We start from the raw sequence: 17,584 nt of genomic DNA, 5'->3' as shown, positions 1-17,584 counted from the left end.
CTCTCGGGACTCAATTTCGGTAGCGTTTAACTTCTCAAAGAAATGGGACGCTCCTTCAAAGCAGCTGACAGATGTGAGCTGGTTTCACTCCTGCTACAATAACCATATCGCAGCTTTGAGCATTGGCTCATACCGATGTTGACCCAATACGATACCAGCATGAATCAGACATACTTTTATCACTTATTCCATCATTGCTAAAACAAGCGTTTGTAGAAGCATTCTGATTGGTCAGCTGCTTGGATTTTACACACCTGAAGTCATTGAGGTGATTGGCACACATGAATCAAATGGTCTAGATAGGAAAGTGAATACATTTAGGTATAAAGAGTTAATTTTCATAAACATCTGATATAAAAATAGATCAAACATTATATCACCATGTTTTCTTGTTTGAGATTATATATATGTTGTTTTTTTTTGCTCTTGGTAACTGACATAGCTGTCCCTGTTTTGGAGAAATATCTTAAAAATCTTTGATTATGGGCATGTATTTGGTCATTTGTTATTATTATCATAGTTTTGAATGAAATGTGTATGATCTATCCTCTCTAAAGTCAATTTGCTATAAAATAAACACGTAAGCAGAAACTATTTCACACCAACCTGTTTATATTTTAGCATTCAGAAAGAACATCAATGGACTAGTTGAGAGATGCTAAATGTTTTCCTGTAAGCAAAATGTTTAATATGAGTGGATATTTTTTTTAAAAAACCCAACAAAGACAATAAAGATGCCCCATATTGCTTATTTTGGACTTAAAACATGAACTTATATGTCTTTTTGTGCCCTTTTCATCTTCCCTTTGGGACTAATTCCTCAGACGTTCCTGTGATTTTTATTGCTTAGTTGTTTTTTTATGCTGAGGTTGCCACAACCAAAGCACAACAAATCTAATACGACTCAATCTGGCAACCTGAGCTCAAACACTTTACGCTGCCCGCGCTCTGCCTGCCCCTCGCCAGCCGTGATAAATATTTCACCAATGATGTGTGTGTGTGTGTGTAGAAGCATGGGAACATATCTGCGTTGATTGTTGCGACTGGGACCGTCTGAATAATTCAGCGAGGGGCCCCCTCTAAATGTGGCACCAGGCTTCCCGGACCGGCCTGGTTCTCCGCTGCGGCTCTTAACCAGTCAGCTCCACTCAGATGCGACGCTGGAGCGTGTGTCGCGGGCGCTCAGAGCCGCCGCTCGCTGGGGTCAGGGTTCAAGCTGACAGGCCGGCGCTGCGATGTCCAACCGGGCGTAACATCACTGCGCCTTTTTGCACTTCCTGTTGTCCCTCCGAGTTGGCACGGGCGGCCGGGGAGAGGAGCGCACGCGCTAATGCGGCATGTGGCACGATAAAACTTTGATGCGCAGCGCCTTTTATTATTTTGTTCTCTTTTGTTTGAGACGCAGCTGAGGAGGACGGGCCCATGAATAAAGCTATTATGCTCGTGTTTCCTTTTTGTCCTCGACGCCTCGCTCTCCCTGCAAGCTTTTACTGTAAGAGTGCGTCATCCTCAATCCTCTCACATTGCCGCTGCGCTATTAAATTATTATGTTTGTTTAAACAAAGGAAGAAATTGTATTCGTTCAGTTCGTCATTCAGAGTTTACATTCACTCATCGTCCCATTAATTTGGGGAGAAGATTGTTCAGAGTGGAATTGAAAATGCAAAGTAACAAGAACTGGGCGCTTAAGATTGAATGTAATGCAGATCTTCTCCAATTCAAGAAGGGCCAAAATTATATATACTGACTCAGACATGAACATGCAACCCTGCTGATGTGTGGTTAAATGTCTTAGCTTTTTGTGGCCTTCAACAAGCTTCCTGAGTAAATCAGGAATATTTGATCAATCTTCTAGGCAGAAGTGTCAGAGTTCATGTTATATTTTGTTGTAAATCTGACTTCTAAACTTTTATTTACACAACATAAAAAGATCTTTTCATGACTTTTAAGCAAATTTTATTTTAAAATCTAGAAGCTTAAAATTGGCCTGCATTATGAAACCTAAACTATATTGATGAATTGTTGGGGATCAAGTCCAATTATGTCTACGTTTTAAATATCTGACTTAATGGACTGGAGAGAACCTGGTGAAGACGGCCGAGAACAATCTAGAAGGATCATCGAAGCGACACGAAGGCGCTAATGTCAGAGTCTACAGTGAAACGTGTTCAACAAAAATACGGAGGACTGTGAGAGAGTACCGGCCAAGAACGGAGAGACACACTCTGACAGAAACTCACAGCTGTTCACAGCCCTGGAGAAAAGTTTTATAGCCCAACAAAAAAATGCATAGATTGGAAATTTTAACACGATATGCCACAATGATGCACTACTCACAGTAAAGTACACTAGATTTGGAGTTTGGTCCTCAAAAAAAAGAAAGATAAGAAATACAAAACGAACACCGATACTTCACTAAAAGGAGAACAGGAAATGAAATGTTGGAGGGCAAACGACGGAGCTCCAAAGTCTTACTAGAAGACTAATCATAAAAATTGTACCACCAAGAAAAAAAGGACTGTCCAACAACTAAAAGTTCCAAATTACTGCCATTCACACTAATGATGTCATAAATCCATGGTCATGCTTGGTACATTTCTGGACTAAATGTGACTCACTACGCTGGAGTTAATCTTACGGGACAAGCCGCCACCGAAGACGTTGGTTAAAATGTAAAAAAACTGGGTAAAACTAGAAACGACTCCGAAGCCTTACTTTGCGATGTGCGCCAGAGCCGTGTTGTTGACGAACACCATGCTGGACAGGTAGACGTTCGTGCCGAGGGTCTTGACTGCAGTTTCCACTTCCTGAATTCCTGCCACGTCGCCTTGGTTACCGAGGGCCTGCACCAGTCTGATGACGGCCAAGTGTGAGGGCACATGATCCAGCTCAAGCATGGACTGCAGCGTCTCCAGAGCCTCTGCAAACAACCACAGAAAGGTAGAGGAAACATTTTATATATATGTGTGTGTGAGCGAAACATTTCTGCCCTTGGCACAAAGACCTTACTTACCTGTGGCCTTGCCTCTTTTGCTGTATGACATGATGAGCAAGTTGCTAGCAGTCTCACTCAGCTTGAATTCTGGCAGATGAGCATGAGCCCTGAAGACAAAACGCAGATTCGACTCTTAAATTAACTTGTTTCATGGATTTTTCCACACTTAGACATAAATAAGTACAAGGCTCCTGTAGTTATTTACATGAAAATATCTTCTCTGCCTAAGCTTTCCAGCATTTACTTTCCTTTATGATCATTTAAAACAAACAAAAAACATAAATGATTAAAGTTCACTGTGATTGGGAAGCAGTGTTTCTACAGTGGACAAGGTTTAAATTAGAAAATTACAAGGAAACATGGAGATAAGGATATAGGAAAGAATAGAAGGAGAAATAAGGGAACAAATGAGGAAGAATGAGGAACAAAGTAAGTAAAGAAGGGAGGACATTTGAAATTAAAAAATAAGGAAGGGAAGAAAACGGAAGGAAGGACAACAAAGAGAAGATGGTGAAGAGTAAAGAAAGTGGATCTAAATGTCAGACGGAACCTCGTCCCTTTCGTAAGTAAGATGGCGGACCTGTGATGCTGCGGGCCCGTCTCTCTCCCACAACCTTCATCTTTATGAAAGCTTCAATGTATTAAAATATGTTTAAATAAAATCTCTGCCAGCAACCTGAAAAGAGTTGCTTTCAGTGCTGCGCTGTTAGCAACACAGGTCAGATTTCTCAAACTGTTTCAGTGTGAGGTTATGTTACTACAATAAAAGATAAGCTATTATCTTCAGCATGGCTGCCAATAAGTGTGACAAATGCTATGGGACAGGAACAATGGTTATTGAATGCGACTGGATCGGGTGTTTGTTGGTTAATCAGGTAATCCCCGTGCAGAAATCTTTCATGTTCGGATTACCTGCAGACAATTCCTGCATCAGTACCTCACGTCACTGCAGTTTTTGTTTTCTCAGGTGTTTGATTTGGCAAATCAAATCAAAAACACAAACCCATGTAGTAATTTTTCTCTCCGTGATTTAGCATGTAGAAAATCCGCCACTTCGCCACGAGATCACCTTTACAAGTGATGTAAATGAAAACAAAGGCAAGTTCACGACGCGTTCCTGCGCTTGCAGCACGCCAGAGTGGCCGCGGGTTTTCATTTCTGAATCATGTAATCCCACAAAGGGCGAGTTGTACCGATGAAAATGAAAAGGACTCATCTTTTTTTCCCCTTGATATTAGATCATGTACATTTTCATCCATGTTTGACTGACTCTACTAGGATGTCCATTATTTCCAGCTCTAAAAGCTGGTGGTAGTTTAGTGTTCCATTAGGGTAAAATCTTTGTAATCTGCGATGAGTGAACTATAAACGTGTCGTCTTAGGCTTTAGATTGTGCTATGAGGCATCGCATTTAGAAAAAAATGGGACAGAGGGGATAAACACATGATCTCAAGACAATAGGGACAAATCTGATTGGTGGAAAGTCTGAACCTCTGATACGGCGCCTGCTGTGCCCCCGACATGCTCACATCAAGGACTTGAATGATGTCGGCATAAATAGGAAGATCCTTAAGATCTGGTTTATACAGACCTTCACGAAAGTATTCATAACTTTTTTCCTTTTTTTTCACATAAAAACTTCAACCCTTAATGCACAAAGCATAATAATCCAGAGAATAATTGCTAAGAGAAAAGAAAATGTATGGTTTTCCATGCATTTTCACTCAGCCACTTTCACTCTGACACCCCTTAATAAAATTTAATGCAACCTATTGCTTTCAGAAGGCACCAAAATTATGAAGAGTCGACCTGTGTGCATTTTTAATCTCAGAGATGATTCAGATTAAAGCATTTTCCTGTGTTTAGAACGGCTCAGTCAAAGTCCAGAGATAAAAATGACGTTCAGGTGCACTTCAGAGCAATTTCCTACCCCACAGTGAGCAAAGTACCGACTCAAAACTGCTAAATTCAGATTAAGTATAAAAATACTTCATTTATCCCACACGGGATGAGTGTCTGTAACAGTCAGTCTTACAATGAATCTGAAAAGGCCTCTGACTGAAGACTGTTGTGCTACGGCTGTCTTGGCTTCGTGACCGATCAATTTTTGGCAATACCTTGTTGCCACGGTTGCGCTTCATAACAATAAGAGCGAAAATCTGCACAGCATTTAAAGCACTGATAAAACGACAACAACAATATTCATAAATAGCTGCCTCTGCACCAGTTAGTCCGAATTAGTTTCTTTTGAATTTAAATAATATTACATATGTTTTCATCTTCATGTAATCTGGTTTTATACAGACAAAACTCCTGATTTGATTGATACAATATTTATAGACAGCTGTAATCTTTAAGGTTTTATTTTTACAGTCTAGAGGGCCACATAAAAACTTCTGGTGGGCCGGACTTGGCCCGTGGGCCTCGAATTTGACCCACATTTAATAAAATTAATTATAAATATCTGTAACAAAATGTAGGCAACTAAGGCCTGTGGGAGCTTCATCCTCTCTGTCCGTGTCTAAGGAGAGGCGCCTCTTCCTTCCCTTTTTTTTTTTTTGTCAGCCACTAAAACCTCAATCAAACTTGCCTCCTGCTTCTTCTTTATTTATCTATCATTAGAGCCCCACAACCAGATTAATCCTCGCGCTCAATTGAGCATCAGGCTGGCAATCCTTATCGCCACAGCGACACCAGGCCAAGCGGCATCCGGCAGCTGCTGCGGCGGGGTCAAGCCGGAGATTGGAGCGGTAACAGGGTCGCTGACTGATTGCCGGGGGGCGGCGAGCCGAGCGGACCGGAGAGGGGGCAGAATTATTCTTATCGAGTGGGAGAAGAAAAAAAAAAAATCTCTTGAGGGTGTCCGTGGCTCACCTTCCTCCAACACACACACACACACACACACACACACACACACACACACACACACACACACACACACACACCCTCTGCCTTCACTCTCACCTTCTTCTCCAATGAATTCCCCTCTTGCTTCTTCCTCTATCTCTCAATCCCTTAATCTCACCATAAGGATCCAACTGCTCAATTCTACACAGATTACCCTAAAACACACACACACACAATCTGAATTAAAGCCTGTAGCGTCTTCATTATCCTCACATGATTAAATCTAGCCCTCATTCACTCCTCCTTTCCCATTTAGCCTCTGTTTTTTTTTTTATATACACATTTCCATCTTTCCCTCGACTCTCCTCTCAGCTCATTTCACTTCTCATTAAGAGCGCAGATAAACTCTGCTTTTATCCAGGCGGGGATGCCATAAACCAATTCAAGCAGAGGCTGGAGATGGGTTATCACTCATGTTTCCTCGTGCTCGTAGAAACGCGGCTCGAAAATTGATATGATTATATTTGTAATAAAAGAGACCGAATCACGTAGAGAGCTGAGAAAACAGAGCGGGGAAGAGGCTGATAGTGTAATGGATGTTTTTACATGCTTTTTTTCCTCCTCTTTTCCTCTTTTTGTACCAATTTAGCTACCGCGGCTCCCCTCTCGGTGTGTGTCATTACGTTATTATCTCCTTTGCTTCTGTTTTCTTCTGCGGAAAGAAAGCGCTGAAAAGGGAGAAAAGGGGAGAACAGGAGATAAAGGAAATGCAGGGAGCTTACCCCCCCAAAAAAAACACCAAACAGGAGATCTGCTCTGCTTTAAGCTCTGATTTTTTTTTTGTCCGTTTGCCTTCAGCTGTGGAGCCCTGATATGACCCCGCCTCTCCGCACAGCAACAGCCTAACACCTGATACATCTCTAATTGGAAGAAGATTGACGTTCCAGGATGAAGCTTCTCAGAAAACCCTCCCCAGAAAATAATCTGGACATCCGAGTGTTTCTGTATCCTCCGGCTTAGAGCGAACTATTGTTCGTTTCCAGCAGCGTCGAGTGTGTTAACAGAAAATCCGCGTATAATCCTCGTGTCTGCTGAGGAGCAGCGGTTTGAACCTCATGTGTCCTCGGCGGCCACCGGCGGAGGATGAGCGAGAAGGGAGCAGAGAATTAAATACGGTGCATGTTCGGTTTGGTGTTATTCTGTTTTCAGAGGCACAACACAAAGATGAGCCATCTGTCCTTAAAGAGAGGGGAATATTTACCCAAATAGTCGGGAAAAACATTTTAAACCTCAACTGGGAATATCTTTTTCTGATCACAGATTTTCCAAAGGCCTTTCAAACTTTGGTTGCTTAAGCTTGGTTTCTGCAGTTTTTCAGCAAGTCAAATGTAAGACTTTTTAACACTTTAAATGTAATTTAAGACAGAAAGATCTATAAATATAGGGTCTGACTATGAAATACTGCTCTGATGCAACTAAGCAAGGCAAAAATAGTGAAATTTCTGGGGTCTCTTTGTGGCTCTAAGCAACCACTTTGTCATATGCCTCTCCACACCCTTCACCGCCATGGTGCCAAGCTTAAAAGGTTTTTTTTTTGTTGCACAGAATGCACCTAACCTTGTGTGGGTTGGCAACATTAGTGAGCCAGTGGTGAAAATGAACGTCGCCCCACCGACTGCCAATTCAGGGTGGGCATTTGTCTTATTGTTTATCATTTATCGCGATACATTTCTTGTCACAAAAAGAATTTTAATTTATCGTCAACAAATTCCAATTTATGATGTTTAAAACCCCCAAAATTGTCTGCATTTTTGGGATTGCTTTACTATTTTCTCCACTTTTTTATTACCACCATTACAATAGCACAGCAAAATATTGTGATAAGTCCAGGGTTTGACACATGGGAGGCAACGCTTCCCCCACTCCAGTCATTTCCTGTAGAACAATTGCTTGCCCTCCTCCATCCAAGTTCGTGTGAAATTTTGCACTCATAATGCGACAAAAGAAAATTGAAAAATGTTAAGCTTTTGCCACTGCGGCATCCTGTGTTGGGTTGGGTTTGCCTGACACTGTTTCTTTTCTCCCCGTCTGTCAAGCCCATATCCAATGACACATGTAGGGAAACTAGCTAGATAGCAAGAGCAAATTAGCAGCTAGCTACCAGTAGCCTCATCTGCGTCATGTCCAGTAATAAAGTTGTCTTCCTGACTTAAACTTTTGCCAAATAAAAAGTCCTAGCACAATAAAAATAATCAACATATGAAATCAAATAGCCCTGTCAAAATATAAGACCTGTTATTACCGTATTTAAGGACAATGTACATTTTGTTTAATGACGACATTTTAAGGCCTCAATTTGTATTGAAGGCTTTTTAAGAGTGTGCAGACACCCTGTTGGGTGTCGAGGACGAAAGCCTCAGTGTATATTCTCTATCAACTGAGCCACTCAATGCCCAACACCTCATTGCTCAGATCATCACTTAAGGAATCAAGAGGAGTGAGAAGACCATTGTGATGATAATGGACAAGAAAGAAAAGAGGCAAGTTTGGAAATTATTCAACAACAAAACACCAGCTGAACTTTTGCTAATTCTGTGCAGCCCTGATTGTGTACTGCAGGTCATCACCAGTAGTTCTTCGGTCTGAAAATGAAGGCCTCACCATCTGTGTTTGTGTTTCTTTGACTAAGCCTGAAATGAGTTACAGGATCAGTGGCTGGGACACCTACAGTTGCTTGACCACCAGGGCGTCCTCGATGTGTCCCTGTGCCAGCAGAGCTCGGATCACGTGGTCGTATGAAAGACCGCCGAGGGCCACGCCTTTTTCATTCACCTCCTTCACAATATCCATTGCTTCTGCAATAGAAAATAAAAAGATTAAAAAAAAACATCAACAAAGGCAGAATTTCAAAATATCATTTAAGACCCACCCACCCCCAAAAAACTAAGGTGTATGAAAACTTTACAGAGTATTTTTGTTTAGTTTCCAGTCCAAAAATATCTTAAAAATAACTTTCTAGCAGGACATACAAGCTTGTTTTAAGTCAATAATCTCTTAACATTGATGAAAAAGTACTTGTTCCAGTGGCAGAATATTATGGAATTACTGGCTTAAAACAAGCTCCCACTTCTTGCTAAAAAGTTACCTGTAAGTTAGTTTTGTCTCACTACAAGTGTACTAAGATATCCACAAGAGAAACTAGATTATAAACACTTCAAAAGATTTTGTGTTTTTGCAGTTTAAATACCTTAAATGTAGTTGTTTAGTTCTGTCTCAATAGAAATCTGTAAATTTGTCCACTAATCAAGAACTATGTCAGAAATTAATGTCTGACATGTTACAAAAATATGACTTGTGTGCAAGAAGAAACGTTGAGAAAGAGTTTTGGGGAAAAGTTATTACTCAGTAATTAAACATCTGGTTAGTTTTACCTATTTTAAATGTCACATCTCGGGTTTCTCCATCACTTGGACCTCCTGCTGCTTACCTCTGGCTTTGCCTTTCTTGCACAGCATCAGCAGACGGTTCCGGTAACGACCACTGCTTTCAGCTTCCAGAGGGGGCGACTGTGACTCGGCCTGCTGTGGGGGGGAGGCGGCTTGTTCGTACCACGTCTGCAAATGAAACACACGGGATCAAAGAGCTGAAACAGAGAGTGAAGTTTCCGTCAAAACACAGCCACGGCCGTCCTGAGAACACCGTCAAACAGCCGTGTACGTAGCAGCGCGGCAGCGCCGGCCAGGGTCCCGTGATGCTCGCTCACCCGTGCCGCTGCGAGGGGAGGGGGTTAAGTTGTATTGGCTGGGGGCAAATTAGGTCTGGCACCCCAAGGGCAAAAGAAGAGCGTGTGCGTTTGAGAGTTTGTGTGTCGGAGCGGGAAGTGTCAACCGAAGAGCCCCGGGGGTCACAAAGTTCATCGCTTCAGGCAACAGCAATCACATCCTGTCTCATCACACTTTGCTGCTGCTGGTGCATGCAAAGCGAAGATAGGGAAATAAGAACAGCAACAACAACAAAAAATACAAATCTGAGGAGGAATAAAGGAGCAGCAGCCGATTTTAATGCAACAGTCCAGCTTCTTTTAACTCCAAATTAAAATTCAGTTTCTCTCTTAATTTCAGTCCAGCTGAGCATCAAGCCGCAGCCATATGGCGGCATTTAGCTGCCGGCCAAATTAGTTGGGCATTACAGATTTGCAGACAGATCAATCTGTAATTCCTCTCACCAGCCAGCTCGTCTGATTGACTACACATCAGATCAGAGCTTCAATCCTGTTTGCTCTGCATGTAAAGAACAGAAGCTCAAAGTGGAGCAAAGTGGGAGGCGGTTTGGAGAACAGCTGATAAGAGTTGGAACTGGCTTCAACTTCAGGGTCAACTTCCTCTGGATAACCTATTCAGTTCGCTTTATTAAAAAATAAGACTAACTTGTAGTATCATCGGTTTGAAAATGACGGTACCACGGTGTTATGAATAAATGAGTTTTAGTTCTTGTTAATCATACAGTCTGCAAATTTACAAAATACTGCAGACATTTACATTTTCCATCTTAATGCAACTACTTTGAAAATTTTTGCTTATTCAGGGTTTCACTCAATTTTAAAACTTTTTAAGACCATCATGAATGAAAAATTTCCTATATCTCCACAACTTTGTCCAGCCAAATGGGGCTAAAATAGACCTTCCAATGATAGAATCAAAAAGCTGACTGACAAGCGAGCTGGTAGGGATACATTAGGACCGCATTAGGTAAATGTTTCAGTCCATTAGGTAAATGTTTCAGTCCCTCAGGTTTGAGTGGGACTGAAACATTTACCTGACAGAAAAATCCCACGAGAAAAAAAACAACCCCAATATAATATACGAGATTAAATAGTTTTGTCAAGACAAAGTTCAAGACCTGTGATTTACATCAAGGCCAACTCCCTAAAATGAATTTAAGGCATTTTAAATCTGTTATTTTGATTAATTTATATTGAATTCTGTGCCACTGCAGCTAATTCTTCTTTCAGGGAAATAAATTTCAACATCAATACAAGACTGATAAATAATTGAGAGCTCTCCTTTTTTAATGAGTAGATTTAGATTTTAATGGTTTGTGTCTTAAACACCAAGAAGTTCTTGGGGAAACAGTTATTTTGATGGAGGTCAGACAGATGGTAAAGAATGGATGCAGGACTCATGGCAGAGTTCTCAAGTGGCCAGAATATAAATACGCATATGCAGAGACCATATATTGGATGGATGGACAGATGCAAGACTCTCCTAATCCTTGTTTTTCCACTCATGTGCTGCTTGTGTAACAATGAAAGTAAGTTCAACTGTGACATTTTGGAACCGTTTGAGCCTGGAGTTTTACCTCAGGCACCTCGAAGGGCACCTCCTGGTGGTTACTCTTCAGGATGTCCGCCAGCAGACGCAGGGTCCTTTCCCTGGGAATCACGTTCTCTTCCTGCATCTTGGTCCATGTGGCTTCTGCCTTCTGCCATTCGTTGGTTTCCTCTGAAAACAACCAGAACCCAATCAGGAAAAGGTTTATTTATCGGTTAAGTGTGTGACACGGCGACCTGTGAGGCCGAGCGGTCGGCCCGCCTCCCGTTCTTTCCCCGGAGGCCAATTTGTGACAAAGCGCTTCATGCTGGGAGAAGGCAATCAGAGCTCTAATCTGATCAACTGACTCACCCGTAACTACGCTGTAATTTATCAAACACGCTAACTACGACGCACGCGTGTGTGTGGAGAGGAGTGGGGGCAACAGGACAAGGACAATCAGCTTTAGCACTCCAATCGCAATTGTTATCAGCTGGGCTTCGGGCTGCGGCAATCACACCGCGCCTCGACTGATCCCACTCAGTCACACACTGAGGAGAGAGGCCGGCACGCCGGAGAGCACGGCAGATACCGGAGGTCAAAGGAGCAGGGCACACCGAGGAGCGGTAGGGGCAAACCCATCAAAACACAAACGGAGATGGACAGAAATGGACAAACAGGACAAATGAAGGACGAAGACTCACTGCAGAGCCTCAGGATGTAACTGTACATCTCGTCTCTGTCGCACTCAAACAGCTTGGATGTCATTTCCACCATCTGCTCCAAAGTCTCCATCTACAAGAAACACATGAACCCAATCAGCGCAAAAAACTTTCCCCATACTTTATGTAATGTTGTGTATGCATTCATGTGTGTGTTACCTTATTAGAAACGATGCATTTCTCTCCGAACCACTGCAGGCGTCCAGGCTTCGCCCTCAAACCAGGGGTCTAACAAAACAAACAAGACAATATTCAATGTGCATGTGTTGGTTGGATGTGGCACATTGTGTTGAAAAACATCAGCAGCTAAGCTTTTTATAAATTACTTCTTACTAATTGGGTTGAAGCTAAAATGTCCAAATCTCTCTGCATAAGCAGGACATTGTTAAATTCTTCAAAAACGACATGAGAAACAAAAGAGCAAAAAAGAGTAATCATGATTCAGACAGAGTCAAAACAAAGACTGAAAAAGCTTAGAGATGCTGTAGGAGTTTTTTCAAGGCAGAATGAATAGAGTTTAATATTTTCACTTGTTTTGAAAATGTGTTTACGAAAATAGCTTTTTGCTGTGCCTGGATTATGAGCCGACAGGCCTTTGAACAGCTTCCACTTGTACCATCAAGGACCAAGACATGCAGATTAAAATGAAGCCAAAACAATATAATTTATGGCAATATTGTGCCCTCGTACATGTAGTTTGTTGATGTTTTGGATAATGGATTTTATTTGGTTAGTTTTTTGGTTTTATTGGGTCGCACTTAGCATTTGGTTCTGGTATTTTGCTCAAAATTATGTTTTGGTGAGTTAATGATATTCTGTTTCATATAAGTTCTCCATGCAACCCATACTTTTTTAATTATTTATATTTCTTCTTAATTTTATCTCTTTAAAACCTGTCATCAGTAAGGATACAGTTCCAGAAAAAATAAATGAACAAAAAAAAAAAAAAAACAGATTTAGGAATGGCAGAAAACACATAAAAAAAATATTTATTTGAACTATCGCTTGCAATTGATTTAATTGATTAATTGAATTTGTAGTTTTCGATAATTTTATTTCTGGAAAATCTGGATTTTCATTTTAAACCAATGCACTCATCATGTTTCCATATTTAAGTGTGACATCAGAAGTCAAAGGCAAACAAGAATTAAATTCAAAACATTAAATCCATTGTTACTTCTCTCTGATCTGCTGAGGGTTTAGAGTCATGGATACCAGGTTTAGAAGCAACCCAAAACTAACACACAATTTCAATAACAGCATCATGCAGTTTTAAGTGAATTCCTAGTGTCAGATAGAAAATTTTAAATGATGCCACGGCATAAAACAGACAAAAGCTGAAGCTAAACATGCATGGGCGGGGGGGACAACAACACAAAAGGAGATTAAAACGCTGTCTCCGGCATCTGTCGTCCTCCATTTTCCAGAGATTTGTTTTTACTTTTCAAACACCAATGATACGCAGATAAGCGGAGCATTTTTGCTGTCAATAAGGTCTGACATAGATTGATCTGCAGGCTCATGTAGCAGCGATTTAGCCTGATATGTCCAGAGCCAACATGATTATTATCATGGAATAAGAGCGATCAGGATTTCATCTGTACCCTGCGGGGCTTTGATACAATCTGAATAAGACTGGGATTGAGAAATTTCACTCTCCCTCTCTCTTCTTCTTGGTAATCTGGGAGCAGAGAACACAGAACGATCTGGCTGGGACGTTAATCTGACAGCGGATCAACGACCCTCAATCCCTGCTGGCCTCTTTGATGGGCACCCATCACGCTTTCAGAGGGTGGGAAACGTAAAGGAAAGATGAGCTTCAACTCTTTCTATGTGCGGCCCTCTCTGCCGTCATCCCTTCCAGATTTCTACCTCTTCTTCCAAATCTCTTGTCCTCCTGTTCCCCTCCATCTCTCTAGCCGTCCCAGTCAAAGGCATTATGTTCTTACCCAAGCAGCCAAAGGGACAAATTAAAATGTGTAGCACTCACTCACTCATTCTCTCTCTCTTTCAGTCTGTCTAATCTTCTTAGAGCCTGAAGCTCAGCGCAAGCGCTCCATCTTTTTTTGCCTGAGATTCATTTTACTTGGAAGAGTCTTGAGGGCTCAAAGCAGCAGGAGAACACACAAACACACACACATACACACACATAAACACAGAAATGTTTGGGATTCTGATTTAGTAAGTGAAAATCTCCCTAATCTGGGCCTGGAAACCTCAGAAGTAAGAAGCAGCGGCGTCGACATATGCAGATGCCGATCAAAAGAATCCAAAGCGGGAGAAGAAAACAACGCCCTATCAGAGGAAGAGGGTTAAAAAAAAAAAGTCAAGCAATTCAGATTACCAGGACGACCAAATATGACTCAATTTTAGTTGTCTTTGACTCTCATGGTTTTGGAACTTCTCTCCAAAATAAAACAACGAAAAGGCAGAAGATGACCTCGCCTTACCTCCACTTTACAAACCCTCGCCATCTCAGTTCCTAATGCCCCCATTGCACTAATCACCACTTATCCCACACACACAATCCAAGCCCTCTCCCTAACATGAAAACACATAATAGCTCACCACTCTTTAGCAATACTACCTAACCTTGACCATCACACACATGCACACACTTCCTGCAGCAATAATAGGACCTGGCCACCTGACAGTCCCCTCCCTACCCAACCGTGACCATTTAGCACAAAATTGGCCACCTTTCTCTATCATTACACTTAATTAGCTGTGATTAATCAGCTGCCAATTATACCAAACAGAGCCTAAAGAGAGACACCACACTGGACGGCCACTTGACGCACTCAAAGGGATAAAAAAAAAAGTATTTGTGCGTCTGAGTGTGTAAGTGTTAATATTTGAGCGATGAGAGATATGATTCTGTTGTAGTCGCCTGAGTGTCGCCTTCATCGCAATGTAAGCATAACAGACGGATGAAAGTGAACTTTTAATGAAGAGACTTTGTTCTGCAATCAAAGCAGCACTAGTTGAAACGGCGACTGTGAAATTCTCCTTCCTTCCCTCCTGCTTTTGACGCTCAACAAAAGAAAAACACTTTAATGACAACTACAGCGGAATGAGTGTGTCACTGTGTTTTTAACCACAACAGATAAGTTAATGTATTCATCACTGGCAAAATTAAGTGAAAAACAATACACAATTAGGCAAACGTCAGTGGGAGTTTTTACATTAGGAATATAGTGAGAAATCACCTTATGATCAGAATAAGACGATTTTCAGCTCAAGTGCAAACTCAGAAATCTGTTTTTTTGATTTTTAAACCTTTGTCAGTTACAAAGCACGTAAGATTGGGAAATTTATTCAGTCTTTTGAAAATCTAAGCATGCTAGAAAAGCCAAGTACAACAACCCTTTTATTCAGGACCATAAGTTTATGATATGAACTCAGCATTCAGTTTTATGGACTGCTGTCACTCATTCAATTGTCGACCGGAAAAGATGGATTGTCCCTCCATGTTGGTTTTTTAAATATGTCAATATAAATGTCTTGTTTATGATGTTAGGATGAAACGGACAGTCGATTTGGAGCTTTGTCTGCAGTAATACAAGTGCTGCTGCTGTAAAAAATGAAAAAGCTCTCAACTTAGAAGTCCATCTACATTCATTGTCATGAAATACGGCATGGGTCATGAATGAGGTTACCCACTTGGACCCGTTACCCTGGTGCTGCAAAGGTCACCAGGCCGGGAATCGAACTAACGAATGCGTCAATGGCGCAGGAGTGATGCTTAACCCTGTGCCACCACAGCACGCCCAGTGCCTTTCTTCCCATTTTCTGATTTGGATTTCTTAGAAAAAAAAATTGAAATGCCATCTATAGGTTAAAGCATCAAGAAAAAAAGATGTGAAATCTCCCACACATTTCTGATGCATTTCAATAATTAATTCAATTCATTTTGTTCAACTGTACAGATGCTTGTGTCGACTAACCTGCTTTCACTCTGCAAGCTGCTCTGCTTCCTGTTTGCAGAGCTACTGAGCAGAAAACTAAATACATTTTCCCACCATTGCCCAGGCAAGTGACCATGTTCAAATCAAAGTTACCCTCAATGCTTAGTAAACCAAAAAAAAAAAAAAAAAAACTCACCACATGGCACACACTACAAACAGTTTTTCCTTTTCTTTTACGTGTTGATCCAGTTTTAGAAAGTGATCAAATCAAATTGAATACTTTTTCAGACTTTTCTGACTCCCACATACTGTCTACAGAAGTTATTGATGACAAACTGAAAAGTGCCACCAATTCATGTACGCACTATTATTTTAAAATGGCTAAAAATATACAATATGGTTTTAACATATAAACAGAACGCTTTGCTGAAGACTCTTTTCTAAATTAACACCCTTGAAATCGATGAATATTTCAAATGAGAAAATTGCTAGTCAATTATGCTAATTATGCTTTTTCATATCTATTCATGAGTAAATATCAACTGAAATGTTTTTCCACTGAACATGCGGTCCACAGGGTTTAATCTCAGCAGCGTTTCAACAGGATTCAAATCAGCGCCTTCCGGTCCTCGACGAGGTCACCCAGCCGTCAACAATCTCCCACATCATTGGCATGTAGCTGATATTAGACGCAGGATAGCAGCCATATAATCCAGCATGAGGGGAATGAGAGCCGCGGTAACAACATGTTGATAACATCTAAGAGGGTTTGAATCCTCAAGAGGGACAAATCTGTCTTTTAGAGCGCATCACGACAAGAGATCAAGAGGTCAGATATGCCTTCCTCTGCTTTGTTCTCATCCTGATCACAGCGTTAATGGCCTTGTCTTTTTTCCCCCCCCTTCTGATGTCAGGCTCATCTCGCTTTTCATCTGTTCATCAATCTCTCTGTGTGTGGCTGCTCTCCATGCCATGACCTCTGGTTTTATCCATGTGAAAAAAAATCACTTCTTATCTGCTCGCTGTGCCTCTCGCTTTTTCCTCACACTAATCTAGGGAGCTTATAGCAGGACTTGAGAGGACAAAGATAAAAATATGCATGTCATATTTCAGGTCAGATATTCCAAAACAAAAGGATGCCAACTCCATTTTGGCTGTAACATTTCTGAAGATGGAAGAATTTTTTTTTTTTTTTAACTTTTATAGATCATTGATAGCAGAGTTGAGGCCATGATATATGACTGTCAAACTTTTACAATCTTCAGTACAAAGTGTCTTGTACAATGCAACAGGTGATGTAAAGCTAGGGTTTAGATTGACGTGAAACGAAACTGTTTTTTTTTTCTGCTTAATGAGCCTGCAATACATACTTTATTTGGCTTTTTTGAAAAGCCAAAAAAGAATGCACGACATAAAGTTGCGCTAATCTACTTATTGTAGTGTAAATAGAGGAGCAAACAGTTTAACACGTTGAGGAAATAAAGGAAGTGAGAAGGGTGCAGAAACAAGCAACAAAATGGAGCTTGTTACTTCATTCAAGTTACCCTCAATGCTTAGTGACTGAAATGTTTTAGTAAAGCAGAAAAAGTTTGGTGAGTTTCTGTAACTAAACTCACCAAGTTTCTCTAAAAACAGGAGAAGTTACACTGCTTTCTAAAATAACACATTGGATTTACTGTAATTACAATAATCAGTCGGATTGGATCGGGTTTGGACACGAGGCCGATCTGAACTCTAGTTTCCACCCTGGAAGTAAAAGCTGTTCATTTCAAACCCACCAGTCTGGCTCTGATCACCATCAGT

The 17,584-nt window shown here is 41.1% G+C and overlaps 1 protein-coding gene across 1 annotated transcript in view; it reads right to left on the bottom strand.

Annotated features, from left to right (window-relative positions):
- lrpprc (leucine-rich pentatricopeptide repeat containing) overlaps positions 1 to 17,584 on the bottom strand; it is a 59,469-nt gene that overhangs the window by 5,960 nt on the left and 35,925 nt on the right. The window contains exons 26-32 of the mRNA XM_055029889.1: positions 12,033 to 12,101; positions 11,856 to 11,946; positions 11,201 to 11,343; positions 9,330 to 9,456; positions 8,571 to 8,697; positions 3,014 to 3,102; positions 2,716 to 2,920 (exon numbers count right to left, since the gene is read on the bottom strand). Of these exons, the coding sequence (XP_054885864.1) occupies positions 2,716 to 2,920; positions 3,014 to 3,102; positions 8,571 to 8,697; positions 9,330 to 9,456; positions 11,201 to 11,343; positions 11,856 to 11,946; positions 12,033 to 12,101 (851 nt within the window). The remainder of the gene's footprint in view (positions 1 to 2,715; positions 2,921 to 3,013; positions 3,103 to 8,570; positions 8,698 to 9,329; positions 9,457 to 11,200; positions 11,344 to 11,855; positions 11,947 to 12,032; positions 12,102 to 17,584) is intronic.

This window comes from Poeciliopsis prolifica, unplaced genomic scaffold (assembly GCF_027474105.1).
Source record: "Poeciliopsis prolifica strain line A6 unplaced genomic scaffold, Auburn_PproV2 SCAFFOLD005, whole genome shotgun sequence".
NCBI classification, from domain to species: Eukaryota; Metazoa; Chordata; class Actinopteri; order Cyprinodontiformes; family Poeciliidae; genus Poeciliopsis; species Poeciliopsis prolifica.
The sequence above is the reverse complement of the archived record's forward strand: the minus strand, read 5'-3'. Positions and strand labels throughout refer to the sequence as shown.